The sequence below is a fragment of the Scardinius erythrophthalmus genome, assembly GCF_964197995.2.
Source record: "Scardinius erythrophthalmus genome assembly, chromosome: 23".
In the NCBI taxonomy this organism is placed as follows: Eukaryota; Metazoa; Chordata; class Actinopteri; order Cypriniformes; family Leuciscidae; genus Scardinius; species Scardinius erythrophthalmus.
Genome location: NC_138243.1, coordinates 26,002,089 through 26,022,049, shown reverse-complemented (window position 1 = coordinate 26,022,049; position 19,961 = coordinate 26,002,089). Strand labels below are relative to the sequence as shown.

Here is a 19,961-nt window from a genome sequence, read left to right as displayed (position 1 = left end):
ATATTTTTTAATAGCAGGGTTATTATAGTTTACTGTATAAACACTAAACGAAACTAAACTAATAAAAATGACAAAAAACGAACTAAAATGAAAAATAAAATAAAAAAATATCTCATTGATACTAAAATAACACTGGTAATGTGTGTGTAAGTCTCTCAGTAATACAATTAATAGCACTTTTAGTTATGTAATTGTTATTATTAATAGAATCCACTTGATGATCAGCAAATTCCTAAAATAATCACCGCATCATCTCAAGTATTTTCCATTCAGAGCAACATGCTGTTATCAACCCTCTGGAGAATGTGAAAAATGAAGGTTTTCAGGCAGATTACGTTAGGAAGACAACTCTCCTACGACCGGCTTGAGGGAGTGTCCTCATGTTCTCCGCCTAGTGAGAGTGCAGAACATGTGTAGACAGACAGGAAAAACTCACACATGTCACACAGCCTCAATTACAGTAGCACGCTCTGATCTGGGCTATACTTGAAAACATAGTCACATGGTTTGAAAAGAAAAAAAAGCAAGAAGGAGGAGGAAGTTGGGACCGGATAGCAGCATGCTTACCTGGCAGAGTTTTAGTCTCATGAATTTACCTGACACTTCTGTGCTCTTGGGCACCTGTTGGAGGAACTGACTTGGCCGGTGCGGCCCGCGTAAAGGACATGACCCAGAACGGCACTGCAGCCGGCAATGGCACTCAAGCTGATTCACTCAAAATTGTGATCGTCGGAGATGGAGGTTGTGGAAAGACATCCCTGCTAATGGTGTACGCCAAAGGAGATTTCCCTGAGGTGAGATTTTAGATACTTGACAGTTTTTTGAGTGATTTGCTTCAATTCCAAAGACTAGAAAGTTACAGAAATAACCATTAACACACATTTACATGTAGAGTTTCAGAGAAGGAAATATTGCAATGTGTATAACAGTCATTTACACAATATCCTCAGCAAGTTTTTCCACTCTCAGACAGCAATTCTGGTTTCTGCCTACGCCTTGATTGTAATGTGTCTCGTAGAAACAAGAACTTTTCATGCACCATTATATTACTGATTTGATCTTGATGTTCAACAGAAATACGCTCCATCTGTGTTCGACAAATATGTCACCACTGTGTCTTATGGAGGAAAAGACATTCAGTTGAATCTCTATGATACAGCAGGTAAGTGCCAACATCCACCCTGTCACACGCGAGACACACCTTAGATTCCAAGCCTTTATTCTCTTTAGTGACACACTTCATTGATTAAATAGTTAGGCAGGAATGTTAAGTGCAAAATGGGTGTGAGTAGGCCATTAGTAATAGTTTTCAGAGCTGTCATCTCTGAGGTCAGGCAGCATTTACACTTTGATCATATTTTATGATAAAATACTTCCTAACAGCATCACAGTAGTTATTTAAAGTTAATTATATTAGCCATTGCAAAATGTTCATGTTCTTAGTATCACACGCCGGTTTCTAAGCAGTGGCTTATTGGGCCAGAATCAGTCCGCGGATGTGGTGCGACAATCTAAAAGCCAAATGCTGAATGTGGATGAGTATTTCATGCACATTTTAATCATTTAATTATTTACATTTTGTAGTTCATCATCATATCCTCCTAAAGTATGGGGTCAGTAAGGTTTATTTTAAAAAAGAAGATTACTTTTATTCAGCAAGGATGCATTCAACTGATTAAAAGTGACATTAAAGACATTTATAATGTTACAAAAGATTTCTAAGTAAAATTGAAAAAAAAAAAAAAATTCCCAACATTTTCTACATTGATAATAATAAGAAATGTTTCTTTGAGCACCAATTCTGGAGTCACTTTGTTTTATTTCTGAAGCTCCAAATTTCAGTTAACATTTGATCATTTTCTAGTAGTTAAAACGTTTGAGAACTGTACATTCAGGAACTACAGGACATATTTTTATATTTAGAGGACCACAGAATAAGGAAGTGCCATTTTTTTTTTAAAATCACTCTAATCATCAGACATTTTATAGCTTATTTGAAAACACACATCAAAATACTGTGGCATATTGCGGTATTGATCTAATCTAATCGTTTCATTTACTTCCAGTGAACCCCTAACGTCTATATAACCCCAATTTCTCCATGGTAAATTATGTAAAGTGCTTGTTATATGAATTGAACGACATCTTCATTAATTGAGCTGCTTATCAGACGCAAACTGCTGCCTGGACCTTCTCTGCTTCTCTGGAACAGGATGTTGAAGCCAGGATGTGGTTTTCTACCACATCTCGGTTCTTCATCAAAATACTCTGTTCATAAAATACGACATACAGGAAGATGCTCTATATGGTCAGATGTCTCCGCCTCTGCTTGAATGACATGTTGTCTATATCACCATAGAAACACTACTTTCAGGTATCACATGTCATTTCCTTCTAACCAAAATCTGTTTATTGACAGGCCAGGAGGACTATGATCGCTTGAGGCCTCTGTCGTATCAAGAAGTAAACCTTGTTATCATCTGCTACGATGTGACCAATCCAACATCATTCGAAAATGTCACAATAAAGGTGAAATCAGCTGGGAATGAAAGCGTTTACTGATGAAAGTCTGTTTTAACGTTGTTTGCTGGCAACTGTGAGCTGATAAACTTTGACCTGGAGTGTAGATGATTATACAGATGGACCACCACTGAAAACAAACAGTATTTCTGGAACCTTCCCGTCATGTCAGCTGAGAGGAATGTGCCGAGCCCTGTTTAAATAAAGGCACAGCAAAGGGACTGTTCATTCAGGGCCTAAAGATAGAGACAGTAGACCATTACAGCATTGAGGAAGACCAGAACAAGTATTTACATAAAAGAAGAAGTTCTGTTTTGAGCAATGTTTTCCTCTCCTCCTACAGTGGTATCCAGAGGTCCATCATTTCTGCCGTGACGTCCCCATTATCTTGATAGGGTGCAAAACGGACCTGCGAAAAGACAAGGAGAAGACAAGGAAGCTCAAAGCCTTAGATATGGCGCCCGTCACCTACCTCCAGGTTGTCATTATATTTACATATACCTATATACATGGCTTGACATTCACTTTTTTGTGGCTAGTGGTTTTCCAAAGTTACTAGCCACTCAGCATTTTCACCAACCACAATTTTGTGGTAGAGATATTTTTAATATTATCTCATAATTTGGCAGCCGTTATATTAGGCTGCTGTCACTTTAAGACTTGACACACAGATCCATTATACTGTTACACATGCGTTTTCTTCCTCAACTGTTTACGTTCACTTAAACATAACTGACTGTGTTTACGTGAATATTCACCGAGACCGCCATTTTGATATTATTTTGTGTGTATTTGACTGTTTAAGCGCAATAAGCAGCGAAAAAGAGTTTAATTTAGTACTGAGAGAGCGAGAAAGCGCATCTGGAATTGTGTATCTGTTCTGCGGAAAATGACTATTGGAAGCGTTTCAGGTATTTCAGGATTGATATGTATGATATTTTTGACAACACGCCTTTTTAAAAGACTACAGTTGAAAATTGTATATATTTGTATACAAAATTCAACCCGCCAAGGTGGCTAATAGGAGTGCTCTGAATTACAGACCACTGAAATGCACCCGCATTTGGCGGGTTGGAGGGTGTTAATGTCAAACCCTGCCTATATATATATATAGGCCTTGTGGTTGTGTCGTATTGGTTTAAGTAGCCTAAGTTTTGCTGCCCAATATTTTTGTGGAAACCATGATACTTTTTTCAGAAAGTTCTAAAGATCAACATATTTAAAACAGAAATCATTTGTAGCAATATAAATGTCTTTGCTTTTTACATTGTTGTCGAGGTGCTTGTGATGTTTATTGTTTTAATGCTTTATGGACTAACCAGGTAACAAGAGTAGATGAGGCGAACAGAGTTTTTGTCATATGCTTTGATTGGTTGTGTTTTATTGGGGGTGTGAGCTTAAAAGTTATGGTTAGTAATGGAAGTCTAGCGTAACTAACCTTCATTTCTCTTTCTTAGGGTGAACAGGTCCAGAAGCAAATGAACGCTGAAGTATACCTGGAGTGTTCGGCTAAATATAGAGAAAACGTAGAGGACATTTTCAGAGAAGCGACCAAGCGAGCGCTAGCGGCCAGGGCTAAAGCAAGACACCTCCAGAGGAAGAAGAAACGCTGTACCATCCTGTGACCATTCCTGAAAGAAATTGATTTTGTTCAAGTTTTGTATACATGAACTGTGATGTATTGTAAACATTCTGGAACCATCTGCAAAGCCTCTCAGAATTGTTTAAGCTTTCTCGAAGGGAATTTTTTTCGGGACGTTGTCTTCTCACAATCTTCCCACCAAGCATGGAATGGAATTTTGTCTTCCATGATCGTGGATCCAATAGGAGATGGGAAAACTGCTGCTGCTGTCTCAGGGATGACCATATACATCTCATAGGTTCACATTGGAAGTTTGGTTACAGTCTGTTGTGCACCGTTGTATATAGTGTACTGTTGTAACACACAACTGACTCAAGTAACTGCCATTATTATGCACTCGGGTGTAACATGTTTCTATTGTGTAATTCATCTACTTACACAATAGTTGGACTTGAAATGTAAAACTTTGAGTTACAGTATTTTTCTTTCTTGGTGTGAACAGGCCTTAAAGTCCCCATGAAATCACGATTCAGACAGTGTAAATATGCTTTCCATTGGGACAAATGAAGTCTGGTTTCACGTCATTTGTCACGCGAACCCCGCAGCTCCGGTCCAGAGACACGATAGCACAGAGCGGATTTTACTTTAGACCCACCATTTTAACTGGAATCTCACTTTTTGTTTATTTCAGTACAGGGATTATTTACTATTTTTAAGTCGTTCAGATCTAACATAGATGCCAGAAAGTGTTGAATCATTAGTGTTGAAACCATTTGTCTGTTCCACCCTGTGTGTAGATTGCACAAATAAACGATGTGTTTTAAGTTATACATTGTGTATATATGCCTTTTCACCTACTGAAGGAAACTGTGTGTGAAACAGGATTCACTATTAAAATTCTAGCTCTTTTAGCCGTGTATTCATTTCATTGGCGCTGATACTGTTCATTTTTCATATTTTGGCCAGACATATGTAGGAAATCTCTGCTTGGTTTGCAAAACAAACTTGGTAAAAATACAAAAGTGATCTTGTTGTGGTTAGTGTAAAAACTCCTGCCTAGCAGGATGCGACTGCGGTAACGGAAGTCTCCAAATATTGCTGCGTGTCACAGCTACAAAGCTAAAGATTGAAATGTTACTTATCGATGTTCATTTATTTTGATGCATTTGAATGCACTTTGCATATGCTTTTATTAATTTTTACAAGTCACTGAAGTTACTCTTCAAGGAATAGGTAAGTTAATTATTTACAAAAAGTATTTATAATTATCTACATATAATTTATTGTTTTATATAGGCTATTGTATTATATAAATACAGTATGTTATTTATATCAATGGACACAAATAATAAAAAAGTAATGAATTACTGATTGATTTTTATGTATTTAATGAATTAACTGGTCACAAATATGACTATAATAATACTATTAAAATAATTAGTAAACATTAATAAAGCTTTAAAACTGGACAGAGTTTTATTTTAAAAGTTTTATGAGCAATTTCAACAATTTTGCCAAATTCAACCACACGCCCCGTTTCACAATCACGCCCTTCAAAATATGTCATCGAAACACTGTCAGCAAACCGAACCGGCAAAATGACTGAACAAAAGATATGCATTCTGGTTGGCTAAAATGTCGCGGGCCCCTTCCCTGCTGTTTAATGTGTCTGGCCCTGTCAGAGACACACGTGATTAATTTTTCACGACATCTTGTTTAGTGTTATCTGTCAGGTAATAGGGGTAAATGATGTTGTTTGAAAGAAATTTGCTAAATAAATGAATTGAATAAAAAGTAGATAAGAAAAAATAGCATCATTTATTTTACCCACATTTAACAAGTCCTGAATAGAAGTACGTATATCACACTTGCGCCCTCTGCAGGTGAAGGTGTAAATAATAGCATTTTCACACGAGGCCACACAGATTGCATCAGATTGAATTTATTTGCTCTACAGCAACAGAGGGTCAATAGAAATCCAGCTTGATATATAATCGGCCCTTTAGAAACCTTTTTTTTCCCCTCCAGTCTGAAGGATTATTTTAAGTTCAAGCAAAAAAAGTGCAGTTATTTTGTTCAACACAGGCATTGATGAAATGACATTATGAATCGTGACAACTGTTACGCATGAATTAAGGAGTGGTTAATTGTTCAATAAAGCATTTCCCAACATGAGAAATCCCTGTACTTACAGCTTTTTGCTTCAGTTACAATTCACGTGTTCCTATGAAACTTGTAACACTTGTGTTCTAGGCTAAACTAGTAAATCAGGTGTGAACAGACAAAGGAGACCATTAAGGCCAACAAATGAGAGAAATTCTGTCACTACTTGCTTGTGTAATATAATGTAGGAAGAATGTCAGCAAACTCCCTGAAGGTAAACAAAGAAAGATGTTGGCAAAAAATAATAATTTTTCTTTGACACAGTCAGTAAAAGTAACACACACACATATACCAGCTCGTCCAATTACAGCAGATGTAATCCTAACAGCATTCATTCACATTAAGCAAGACATTGTTCAAAATTTCAACTGTTATTTTGACTTATAACGCAATTGCATGACTATGCCTTTAAATACAACTACCAAACAGGTGAGAAAAAAAAAAAAAAAAGGGATGCTTCTTTTTCATTTAAATATACTATGAAGTGTTACAGAAGCATTATTGCCATCGTTAATAAAATAAATCCACGTTTTAGCGTTCTCATGTTGCCTTAATTCAAAAATCTGGCCTTGCTCAATCACACTACTAACAAGCCACGACGTGCAAAACACACCTTTCTCTTCAAGTACCATCGTATCAATGCTTTCCCACAAATATGTAACATATGCTTAGGCTAAAATGTCTTGTAGGAGAACAAGTACTTTATTCACTATCCAGCTTTATTAAAAACCATTACAAATCCCTTTGAGATGCTGCAATGAACTGAGCATCTACAGCCTTCCTGCTGCGTTGCATAAAGTTGAAATGTGGCTTATTGTAAACATATCCATGCACAGGAACAAAACAAACGTGAATCAAAGTCTCCTCATGTACAGTGTCTGAAGGTTTTCAGTGGCTTCTAACTCAAACATTACCCTCTAATTGCTGTGATTGCATAAATAAGAGCAAAAACAACATGGCAGACGACAGGGCAACGTAACACATAATCTTGAGTTTCCACTGCCGCTGTTGAAATAGGTTAAGGCAGACGTCAACATCTACCCTCAACCCTCTCCAAGCAGCTCGTGGGATGCGACTCCTATAGACGAAACAGTTTTGTGCGCTTTTGCTGTTCCCACACTGGCCTCGCTGCGTATGAAATCTTCCAGTTGGCTTCTCGTTAGTTAGTTTTCACCTTTTCTGTGTTCTTCTGGACCTTCTGGCGGACCACTTTTAGAGTAGTGAGAAAATTTCCCAGGAACAGGATAAGAAACGTCAAGGCCAGCATGAACACCTGGAAGATAAAACGTTGTGCAAAAATCAATTTGCAATACTAGCCAAATTAATAAATAATTAATTAATCAATCAGTTATTTGAAGAATAATGTTTGCAGGATTTCTGTAAAACATAAAAGTGTATCAAAATCCTGTGAAAAACTCGCCTAGTGTGTAATGGGTGGCTAAGGTGTTCATAGTGTTTCCTAGCATGTTGCTAAATGGCTGTTATGGCGCTTTTCCACTACACAGTACCAGCTCGCCTTGCCTCGACTCGACTTTATTTGGTTTTCCACTGTGTAAAAGTTGTACCTGTACCTGCTTCCTGGTACTTTTTTTCGTATCACCTCCGGCGAGGTTCTGAGCGAGCTGAGGCGATACTAAAATGTGACGTGAAAACACGGCTAATTGGTCAGAGAGAATCGTCACTATTCACTGCACGCGCCAGACGCGATTTCCTCCATTGTCCTGTGTGTGGGTAGTGGGTGTGTGTCGTGTAGAAGATTACGTCTCGGCAGTCTGCGGCGTCGCTATGACGACCAGGTACTATTGTGGAGGTACTATCTGCAATGGAAAACGGAGCGAAAAGCGAGCCGAGACGAGTCGAGTCGAGCTGGTACTGGTAATGGAAAAGCGCCATTAGGGTGTCCGGGGTGGTTTCAAGGCCATTAAAGGAGACCTATTATGCCCGTTTTCACAAGATGAAATATAAGACCCCACAGATCATTTATTATAGCTTGTCAAATTTGCTCCTATTTGGGTGCGAGTAAAAACACACCGTTTTTGTGCGTGTCCCTTTAAATGCAAATGAGCTGCTGCTTCCAGCGCCTTTCCAGAAGAACAGCTTGTGTTTGGGATACTCCGGCAACAAAAATACTGGAGAATGTCAGTGGCGGTGTTCGGCCTTATATGTTCGAACCGGAGTCGGACACTGATGGAGAGACTCGGTTACAACTTTTAGAAATGCAACTGGACGATTCTGAATGGTTAGTGGATACATGCATGTAGTTGTTGTGGAGTTAAGTTGATTTAACTCATCGACTAGCAAGTACCGTCATGTTAATCTAAAAATCTAAAACTTTTGTGCATATCCAGGGTTGAACTGACCCTCTTTTGTGAAGCAGTCCGGCGTAAAATGATTTGCGCAAATAAATAACACTTCAACAACTTTTATTGGCACATTTCCTTCATAAACGAAATTCAACCACCGGGAGTCTATGGAGACTCTGATGTACGTTGGTCCATCCAATAACAGAACATTTGTAATGTTTTTGGTGCAGACATTGTATATATTCAGCTGCTACAGCGAGGACACAGAAATGGTGGACCTATAATTTTTTATAAAAGTGAATTTTGCATAATAGGTCCCCTTTAAGCAGTCAAGTCTAACGAGCCCACCTTCAAGTCTCTGTGATATATCATATACTGGATTAAAATGGTTCTTTAAATTTCTTAGGAAAATAGCACACCTCACCTCAATAAACAACATGATTTGAAGTATAACAGTGCAGAAGATTAACACTTGGGGTTTGGAGCAATAATAGTGTTGTATCTCTTTACCTGCCATTCCTTGCAGTCATCACGGGCAGACAGGTTAAAAAGGGACACAGCGTTGTAGAGCTGCCAAAACTGAGCAGAGGACAGAAAAGCAACACAAATATCTTACATGCCGGTCTGTGAACTTAATCAATACACACCAGCGTTTAAAAGGTAAGGTTTTCTGTTTTTGAAAGAAGCTCAGCAAGGCTGCATTAATTCGATCAAAAATATTGTATTACTGTAAAATATTATTACCCCGGTCTTCAATGTCACATGCTCATTCAGAAATCATTCATATGCTGATTTGCTGCTCAATAAAAAATGTTGAAAACAGTTGTGCGGCTTAAAATTTTAGTGGAAACCATTTCAGGATTCTCTGATAAATAGAAAAGCATTTATTTGAAATAGAAATCTTTTGAAATATTATAATTATCTTTACTGTCACTTTTGATCGATATAATGCATCCTTGCTGAATAAATGTATTCATTTCTATCAAAAAAACGCAAACTTTTCAATAGTAGTGTATCTGTTAAAAAATCCGATTACATGTTGTGAACTTCATAGCGGTTACACTGTAAAAAACCTTTATGAACTACATTCATAAACTTATTTTTAATGTGACTACAAAGTTGCATAAGAATCAATATTTTTAAAAGGAAAAGATGCACGAGAAACAAAAGGCAACACTTAAATGCTGTAACTCACATGGCCAAAGAATAGAAACGGAAGGAGGAACGTAAGCCCCCTCCACATCCATGACTGAAAGCCCTCTGTAAGAGTAACATGAGAGGCCAGTTGAACACGCAGCATGAACTGACGACATCACACAGATCAACATTTCTCCCATGATTCAAATCTGTCTCAACTCTTACCCACTGTCAGGTCTAGCTGGTTTCTTTCCCCCAGAGCCCGTAATCGATACAAGCAGCCGCTCTGATAATAATACTGTAGAAACTGCACACAACCTGCCAGAGAAACAACACCATCACTATAAAGCATAACAGCATACAACCTCACGGTAAGACAAAAACATAATGAGCAGATGATAGATTATACACACTCTGATAGATGGAGAAAGCCAGGAACTGACTTCTGAACATCTGATACATTGGACCTTCTGGCCTTAAAAGAAGAGGGGAAAATGAAATATAAGTTGTGGATGGGAGAAAAAAAAAATGTAATTATTTAATGTAAAGTCTAAAACACGTACCATGTCAACATAACACCTGATAAAAAGGTTGAGACGTAGTGATGCGACACCCACCAGCCTTTAATTCTACAAAGAAATAATAAATTAAAAAGGTTAAATCAAAATCTGCATAATGCAGCAAAAAACTGAATAAATAAACTAAATACATAAAGTTTTAAATTAAGTAAATTAAATACATAGCCAAATAAATAAATAAATAACAAAAACAAATTTAATTAAATACCACAACCAAATAAATACATGAAATAAAAATAAATAAAATGAGTGCGGTCAAAACGATTAATTGCATCTAACATAAAAGTATATATGCATGTGTGTATGAGATATATATATTACATACATACTTTTATGTTAGATGCAATTAATCGTTTTGACCACACTCATTTATTTATTTTTATTTCATGTATTTATTTGGTTGTGGTATTTAATTTAATTTGTTTTTGTTATTTATTTATTTGGCTATGTATTTAATTTACTATATATATTATACACACACACACACACACACACACACACACAACATAACATAACATATATAAAATACTACAGTATTACTATTATACAAGTACTACAACCAAATAAATTCACAAAAACAAATTAAATATCACAACCAAATAAATAAACAAAACAAATAAATAAACAAAAACAAATAAATGAAATACAAGCAAATAAATACATAAACAGATGAAAGTACCACAACCAAATAAATACATAAATAAAAGCAACTAAATTAAATATCACCACCAAATAAATAAATAAATAAAACAAATAAATATTACAACCAAATAATTAAATAAACGGACAAAAAAAAACATATATACAATCAAATTTTTAGTTTCGAGCTTTTTTTTTGCCACTTTTTTCTTCTTTAGAGGTAAGAAGAAAGTACTGGGACGAGAGATTTGACCCTGCGTCTCCCACTGGGGAGTTGGCACTGGCATTTTAAAGTGAACGTGAACTCACCGTGACCCATTGCTCATGAGGATGCTCTCTCTTATTGTCAATGTGCAATAATACCACACCAATAAAAAGTTGAAGATTTCATCTGTAACCCTGTGAAGGACACATCTGCATGTTAGACTCCAACAGAACCTTTTCCTCCACAGAATAACATTACATTTTTCAGATCTCTCGACTTACCGGTAGTTGAAAAGGAAGAGGCAGGTGACGGCACCAAACATTAGTATTATAGTCATATAAAGTTTGAACTTCTCATATTCATCTTTGTACGCAAATCTATTTAAAAAAAACACAAAAATTAGCAATTTTGTTCTGGGAACTCTTTATGGGCTCAACGGACATGCTCACATCTGACTCACTTGGCTTGGTTGCTGAGGAGCGTGACGTTCACATTTCCAAGGACCAAATTTAAGTACAATCTGAAAAGAGAAGAAAAACATTTTAAAAAGGCCATTTGTTCTTTTACAAAAGTCTTGATGTTGTTTTTGGGGTCTACTAGAATAGGATTTCATTCTTGAACACATTATTTTTCACACATTTTACATTGTTTCAGCACCTCTTTTCCCAGTCTGTCAGTAACGCTTCGTTTAGTTCCGAAGCCCCTCCTTCCAAAAAGCGCAGTGTGCTCTGATTGGTTGGCTGGACCAGTGTGTTTGAGTGTGTTTTGGGAAATGTCACGCCCCTTACCATAACCACAAGTTTCAACACACTATTAATGCAACTCGAGCAGGCCTCATCCTGTTTTTTTGTGTGTTTGCCTCAGGTGGGAATTATTTAAATGAGGAGACGTTCGTTCCCGGAAGAAAACTCAAGACTACATTCAAGGCGTTTCAGAGATTAACTGATACAGAGAATAACTTCATACCATAACCATACCTTCTTTAAGATACCAGAAAAGCCTCAAAACCTAACCACATATCTGTGGTATCATAAATAACACAGAATGAAGAACTACAACTCACCCATTTTTCTTTGGCAAATAGGCCTCCATGTCAAAAAATATATTCTGCCTTTCTTTAATTTGGACCTGCAGGTCATTTATCACCTCCTTTTCTTTCTCATTGCAGGTTTTCTTACACCTGTTTTCATCAAAAGAGGAAAAGGATCGGTTTACATCATTGTGAATGCGTACTCTTTAGTACTCATATCTTTAAAGTAACAAATCTTTAGTAATCTGAAACTCTGCTCATACTTGTGAAGACTTTGCTTGAGGTCTTTCAGGGCTTTTCTTTGTTTGCTAATGGCAGTGCTGCATATCGCCTGCAGGTTCGTCAGCTCCTCCAGCTTCTGTCTGTACACTTTGTGCGTTTCCTAAAATACAAAACGCATTGAAAGTCAACATGGAATCAAAATGGTTTCCTAGTACATGCATGGCCTTTCAATGGGCAAATGATATCCACTGGATGCTCCATTCCAAGCATGAGGTATTTCAAACATTAGAAGGGCATTTAAAGCATGGGACAATTCTTTCCATCTCGATCTCTAAGTAACAGATGTAGATTAATAATGGTAATGTCATAGTACTGAAAGACTACAGTATTCTAGTACCATGTTATTTACATGAGCACACACACATAACTTATTTGTACACAGTAAACAAGATGAATATTTGATGTGTATCATAGCATTGAATGATTACCATGTTTCATGGATTTTACATGGTACTCCAAGGTAATTCAAAGAATACCAGGGTACTAATGTGGTATATGTCCAAATTCCACAGTTTTACCATGCCCTAAAAACACTTTTTTGACAGTATTCAAACCCCTGGAGCTTCATGAACTTCACATCAATCTCTGATTCAATGCCTATAACGTCATCATCCTGTAATCTGACCCTGGCTCTCAAGAATCGATCATTTAAAGATCATTTTAACAGGTTGAGCAACAACTCTTGGTTAACATCTCACCTGGTTTAACCAGTTCAATTCGTGAATCATTATCATATGTACTTTAGCAACACACCACATTTATTCAAATAATAGAACGAATATAAGGCTTATTATTTTGTACTTTTAATATGTTATTAAGAGAACTAACACTGGTTTAATACACATGTATAGTCAGTAACAAAAGAAAATTCAGTTCATCTGATGAGCTAAAGCCTGTTAGCCGCATCATAAACATCTAAAACAGGCACATTTGCTTCTTTACTAACACAAGATTCATCTTTTGGCTATCTGAGAACACATATAACACATATCCGTTCAGTACAAACCTGCAATTGCTGATATTCTTGATCTATTTCTGTCCATTCACTTTGACATCTCTCCAGTGACATTGTACCCGTCGGCGCTGGCGCTGCTGTGCCGCCCACTGCCACAAGTAGGCGCTCCAGCCATTTATATAAGCTCCGCTTCTTCACCCGTCCACCAATCACAGGCAAGCATTAGATTCCGAGGATGACATCGCCACCTAATGACTGGGAGCGCGAGCAGAAATAAATATTAGTCGAGGCTTGTTGCTAGGTTACCATACACGATTACTTTGAGAGATCTAGTCGAGATCGACCTGTTTGACAATTAAAGTTTAAATATATGTGTTTCTCTTACATGTGTGGTTGGTTTAAGTGAAGTTGGTCACAGGTAAGGTCTGATCAGATACTAGTAGGCTAACTGGTAACGTTACTTTATGATTAAGTTACCATATATTCATCTACTGTTACTAATATAACGTTAGTGGTGCCATGTTCTAGATTTAAAATCTAATAGTAATAATCTTTGTATGTGCAGTATGCCTTTCTTGAAAAGACCACAGACTACAGAACCACTTGTAAAACGTTGGGACAGAAAGGCGCAAAAATGTGGACTGCACCATACTGTGTATTCTGTCAATGGAGATCAGTACACGGGCGACTGGATGGATTGGATAATGACAAACATGGTAATACTTAAAGGCATAGTTCCCCCCCAAAATACAATTCTGAAATCATTTACTCACCCTCAAGTTATTTCGTCTGGTAAACATAAAGGAAGGTATTTTGAAGAATGTTGGTAACCAAACAGTTCCATTGACTTCCATTGTATGGAAAACAAAATTACTATGGAAGTCAATGGTGACCGGAAACTGTTTGGTTATCCATATTCTTTAAAATATCTTCTTTTGTGTTCAGCAGAAGAAAGATTTCCATACAGGTTTGGAACAACTTGAGGGTGAGTAAATGATAACAGATTTTTTTTGTGTGTGTGTGTGTGTGTGTGTGTGTGTGTGTGTGTGTGTGTGTGTGGGGGGTAAACTATCCCTTAAAAGGATTGAATATTTAATGTGATGTTTTAAACATTGCAGGCCTTGAAGATCAGTAAGAAACCTCTCATGCTGGCAGTTTTAATGGACAAGCCTTAATTTAATTTACTTTGTTATTTAGATGTGTTCTGCAGATTACATTACGTGTTTCTAGGAAACACTGCTTTCTTTTCAAAGCTGAACAAAGCTTTTACTCTGATAAGGAAAAGGAACACAGGTTTGGAAGAAAACAGGAATGATCTACGATGGGGAGTGGATGTGTGGAAAGCGAGAAGGGTTTGGAACCCTGAGCAAGACTGACCCTGAAACCAAAGAGTATGTGAGGGTGTATGTCGGCTCCTGGCGAAATGACAAGAAGGAAGTGAGTATCAAACACTGTTTGCCATCATACGGCCCATATTTTCCGCATATAAACTTTTTTTTGCCTTTCATTCAAAGGGTGCTGGGACATATTTCTACAGTCCGTCTGCTGTCTATGAGGGGCAGTGGAGTGGAGATCAGAGAAGTGGATGGGGACGGATGCAGTATGAGAACGGGGAGCTGTATGAGGGAGAGTGGCTGAAGGACAAACGTCATGGACAGGGTTTGCTTCTGCTAGGTACGGATTTAAACTCTTCGCAAACGAGCCAGCTTGGCGGATCTCACAAAAACATGCCCAGCTCACTCACATTTGATCCAAAATTAAAATTAATAAATAAATGAAAGTCAAAAATATTTTGCAGAAAGATAATGAAGCCTGTCATTAGGATTATTAACATTATAGCACTATTATAGAACATTATTTTTTATGACAATTAAGTGCACACTAAGTGTTGTACATATGAGCACAATTAAGTGCACATTATATATAAGTGGTGTTAAAATGATTAATTGCATCTAACAAAAATTTGTGTGTTTGTATAAATATGTATGTATATAAAATGTATCCTGTATATCATAAATAATAAATGGAAATATTTTATTTAACATTACATTTTATTTAATTTAAATAAGTGTATTATATATAAATGATAATAAAATGTTACAGTAATATATACAGTAAATATATATATACACACACACACACATATATTAGTGCTGTCAAATCAAGTAATCATGATTAATCGCATCTAACATAAACGTTTGTGTATATATATATATATATATGCGTGTGTGAGTATATACATATTTACAAACTTTTAGATGCGATTAATCGATTTGAGAGCACTAATATATATATATATATTTTTTTTTAATATATATACTGTGTGTGTGTGTGTGTATGTACAGTATATATTTATATATATAATGCATTTTTTTTGCATAATAGTAATGAGAGTTAGATTCCTCTTAATTAAAATAATGATGTAATGCAAATTATCTTAATGGACCTAAAAATAAGACTTTATTTTCTTCTTGCAAAATTTAACAAAATTAGTTTTAACTGTGAATATGAAACCAGACATTTTTTACTTTTTGTTTTTTTTTGTAAAGCTAATGGAAACCGCTTTGTGGGCACCTGGAGCGATGGTCAGAAAAATGGACAAGGCAAGGTCTTCTACCTGGACAGAGGTCAGTTGTACGAAGGCTTTTGGGTTGACGATGTTGCGAAGTGTGGAACCATATCTGATTTTGGGAGAGAAGCAGCAGTTAGGCCAACAGTGTATCCAATTCCCAAGGTGAATGATTAACGCTGATGTTTACTAATTTGCATAACTTCCATTTTAACAGTAATGCATGAAGCACATTCGAGCTTTCGGTCAGAGGTTCTGACCACTGTAACAGCAAACAGCTCAAAATGTTTTGTCTATTTACATGGTTTGGTACCTAGTGCAGATTTTGATTCTTTTATGTCCAAAGGTTTGCCTACAGGATTCACAGACTGTACTGATGGAGGCACAAGCATATTTCACTGAGGACAAGGAGAAATCAACAGATTCCAAGTCATATGGTTGCTAGGCAATATGTACCTTGACAGTATCTCAAACTCAAGAAAGGCAGACTTGTGTAGCAGAGAAGAATGCATGATCAGCTCCTCAGTCATAATAAAAACCCAATAGAAAAAAAAGCTGTTGGTAGTAGCATTGGACAAAATGCTCTTGATGTTCATTTTGGCAAGACATCCTTGTCATACATGATATAAAAAGCACAAAAAGGTGTTTGGTTGAAGTTGATTTGGTTAAGTCTTTAATCAGAATATATAAAAAAAATGTGGATTTTCAAATGCCAGCGTGCACTAATAAAAAGAGCTTCTGAACCACACTTTACACAAGCTGTTTCAACAACATGAATTTTATTTTACACACTTTAGAAAAAAAATATCATTGTACTTCAATTTGGCAATACTGTACATGTGATTAGATGTCGATGTGTGCCGCTTTGATCATTTTAGTCAATGCTGCTGATGCAAATGCATGCTTAAATGGTCCTCTGCTTAATCAACACGGTCTAAATTAAGTTTGCTAGCATAATCGTACAATCCTGCAAGTTCCTCAGCCATGACGGCTTCAAGTACTGGCGTCCAAACCTCAGAATGAACAGAGGCCCCTTTAATGGGAAGCTGTTTCAAATACTACCAAAAAAGGTCGGACAAACATGTTGATAAAGTGCCTTTCTTTGTACTAAAGATGTGCTCATGCAGGGGGGCTTTATTTAAGAAAACAATGAAGCATGAATAAGACTATGGTTTTGGGGGTTTTGATTCAGCCGTTCAACAGCAAAGCCCTGATTCAGAAAGCATCAAAATGATTTGGTCAAGTGAACATGAAAGTGTCCCTGTAAGAATATAGCTTGCCTTGTGTGAACATAAAAACCTTGTAATTAACAATTTGGCACAGCTGCCACACTGAAATAAAGGATTTCCCCTGCGGTGAATTAAGAAGAAGAAAAAAATTAAAGTGCCGCTATTATGCTTTTTCGAATATAACCATTAATGTAGTGTGTAATATAGCCTAGCTATTTGTGAATGTAAACCTAGTGTAGGAGACATCCTAAACAAAATTAGGAATCTTTAAAAAAGCATAATAGGTGCACTTTAAAACAAAATATCCATAAAAACATGCAGTGCATGCTTTCAGAGTCTGTTATCATTAAATCTAGCAGAAACCGTGTACAAAACTGGACGCTTTAGTGTCCACATGCAACAAAGATCAATACCATGGTCAAAAACACGATGTGTTGCAACACTTGACAAACCTAAAACATTAACAGAAGCTCTTTCCCAAACTCAAAACTAGGGGTAAAAGGAACCGGGAGACTGTAAGGTCAACGCCTCCCCTCTGTGGTGGTCCAGTTCGTTCTGCAAGCCCTCCAACTTTTCTAACTCGTAAGACTGCCTGTCGGTCTTGTGGCTGACCAGCGAGCGGTAGAAATGCACAGCGAAGACGATAAAAATAAAGCCGAAAGGCACCATGATGGAGGTAGACGTGATCGCAGCGGCCACCCCGGCGGATATAGTGCCGTTTTTCTGGTCCTTCGGCTTTATGGGTAAAAACTTGACCCAGCACAGCAGGACCACCTCGGCCAGGAAGAGCAACGTCCCAATGACTGTGGAAAAAGCCCAGGCCAGCTCGATGTGGCGATGCATCCTCTCATGAGGAGACTCCTTCACCGAGTTGAGGTTGTGCACGTTGCTGACCGCTTCGATGTTCGGGAGGATGCAGGTGCTCACCATGAGGGCGAACAGGTGGACGGCCACCAACACAGTGGTGCAAGCGCTGAAAGCAATGAGCAATCCTGGAGGATAGTCGTGATTGCTGTCAAGCTGTACTTCCACCATGGCCACCTGTCGAACCAAAGGAAAACCGGTGAAACACTCATTCGCTAAACATTAATGTATTACCTAACATGAACTAACAATAAGCAAAACATTTGTTACAGTATTTTTTTGAATGTTAGTTAAATAAAAATAGTCATTTATCGTTTGTTCATGTTAGTTCACAGTGCATTAACTAATGTTAACAGATACAGCTTTGATTTTAATAATGCATTAGTAATGTATAAATTAAAATGAACTAAGATTGATAAATGCTGTAGAAATGCAATTCATGTTAACTAATCTTAATGAAACCTCCTTGTAAAGTGTTACCCAATTTTTTTTAATCTCGGTAATATAAGAAATCTAGCTTTCAAATTGAGGATGGGTTTAAACTGATTTCCTAAAGCATAATTTGAATTTTCAACACCATTAATGACAGAAAATCTTACTGTACTCACAAAATAATCGTTTTTATATAATATAAATAATATTATTAATATTAATACATTTCTGAATGCAAGTATATAATAGCGATACTTATGTAATTCCATTCTATATGTGTAATTATATATTTTATACAATTATAAATTATATTTATAATTATTTACATTTATTTTTTATACATTTAAATAATAAATGTAAAGTTATAAAACATCTTTAAAATGTAACTTTCTTCTCAGGACATATCTATCTATCTACCTAGGAAATAAGAGATGAATGTAAAGTTAGTAGATAAACTGCTATAATGTATATGCTATAATTATTAAAAAAAAAAAAAACAGAAAAGTGATTTAGGTGGTAAGAAGATTCTAATGTTGATCCCATGCACATTTAAAGTTGGACATGTGTAAGTAAATGATAAGATTTCTCAAGAAACGGGTTGGCACTGAATTAAAACGCACTGCAGTGGAAGACCTCAAAAGTTTTTAAGATTTTTTTTTTCTGCATCCGGGTATTATCCGGTGTTATGCTTCTCGTGATGCGCTTTATTAACAACTTCATAAGTGCAAACTGCAGCCGTGCACACACGCAAGTTACAGTATCTAGCTGAGCATTAGCACAAGCTAAACAACTGTGGCTGACAGTTTGTGATTGCAGATGCACCAAAGACTCGAGTCATGCGCCATTGAAACAACAATCTTCCGCTTCAACTTACACAACACTATAAAACACGCGCTTTTCTCTTTAACAACTCGGGGTTTAAACTGAACACTAACAGCACTAAATAAACAGCAGGCACGAAAAGCAACTCACCATTGCGAAACCAGATAAAAGAGCAGACGTGCGACTGGACGCTTTGAGTTTGGCTCTGCTCAGATAAAGCTTTCTCCAGGACAGAGCCTGCAACGAATGCTCGCTCCGACTCATGTTCATCTGAGGGGAGATCATGAGAGACTTCAGAGAGATTCAGCTGAACCGGAGCATTGCGCGTGCGACCGTCAGCTGGCTCGTTCAAGTGAAACTGGACGCATTATGAAGACATTACCCACAAGGCTCCGCGACAACGCTGATACTTCATTAGAATCCATTAAACTGACCGATAGACATAATAGCCATAAAATAAAAAATGTGCTATTCTGACGGAATTTCTATTACTGGTGTCTGAACATATTAGACTCGATTTTGTGGGTGAAAATCTCGAATTTTAAATTTCGTCAACAAAATAATAATAACTATAATATTTATTATAATTTATATTGTTGTTCTAGTTATTATTATTGTAAAAATAAATAAATGACTGTGTCATTTGTGTTC

The 19,961-nt window shown here is 36.8% G+C and overlaps 4 protein-coding genes across 4 annotated transcripts; 2 read left to right on the top strand and 2 right to left on the bottom strand.

The window, feature by feature from the left end:
- Positions 1-419: 419 nt before the first annotated feature.
- rhof (ras homolog family member F) lies at positions 420-5,028 on the top strand. Its single transcript, XM_081354954.1, has 5 exons — positions 420-794; positions 1,075-1,162; positions 2,420-2,529; positions 2,864-2,998; positions 3,978-5,028. The coding sequence occupies exons 1-5, from the start codon at positions 666-668 to the stop codon at positions 4,143-4,145; spliced, it is 630 nt and encodes a 209-aa protein (XP_081211080.1). The 5' UTR covers positions 420-665; the 3' UTR covers positions 4,146-5,028.
- A 996-nt stretch (positions 5,029-6,024) lies between these two features.
- On the bottom strand, positions 6,025-13,542 carry tmem120b (transmembrane protein 120B). Its single transcript, XM_081354950.1, has 12 exons — positions 13,446-13,542; positions 12,421-12,539; positions 12,191-12,307; positions 11,588-11,647; positions 11,409-11,504; positions 11,232-11,321; positions 10,269-10,334; positions 10,119-10,180; positions 9,931-10,023; positions 9,764-9,828; positions 9,079-9,147; positions 6,025-7,538 (listed from the first exon to the last, which is right to left on the bottom strand). The coding sequence occupies exons 1-12, from the start codon at positions 13,506-13,508 to the stop codon at positions 7,425-7,427; spliced, it is 1,014 nt and encodes a 337-aa protein (XP_081211076.1). The 5' UTR covers positions 13,509-13,542; the 3' UTR covers positions 6,025-7,424.
- A 418-nt stretch (positions 13,543-13,960) lies between these two features.
- Positions 13,961-16,715, top strand: morn3 (MORN repeat containing 3; the record flags this gene model as incomplete). Its single annotated transcript, XM_081354951.1, is given in 6 exon segments — positions 13,961-14,089; positions 14,092-14,110; positions 14,674-14,831; positions 14,909-15,068; positions 15,944-16,128; positions 16,310-16,715. Coding segments are annotated over 6 exon segments (750 nt in total). The 3' UTR covers positions 16,409-16,715.
- Positions 16,314-19,696, bottom strand: orai1b (ORAI calcium release-activated calcium modulator 1b). Its single transcript, XM_081354952.1, has 2 exons — positions 19,461-19,696; positions 16,314-18,233 (listed from the first exon to the last, which is right to left on the bottom strand). Exons 1-2 carry the CDS (start codon positions 19,593-19,595, stop codon positions 17,682-17,684), a joined length of 687 nt encoding a protein of 228 aa, XP_081211078.1. The 5' UTR covers positions 19,596-19,696; the 3' UTR covers positions 16,314-17,681.
- Positions 19,697-19,961: the final 265 nt, after the last annotated feature.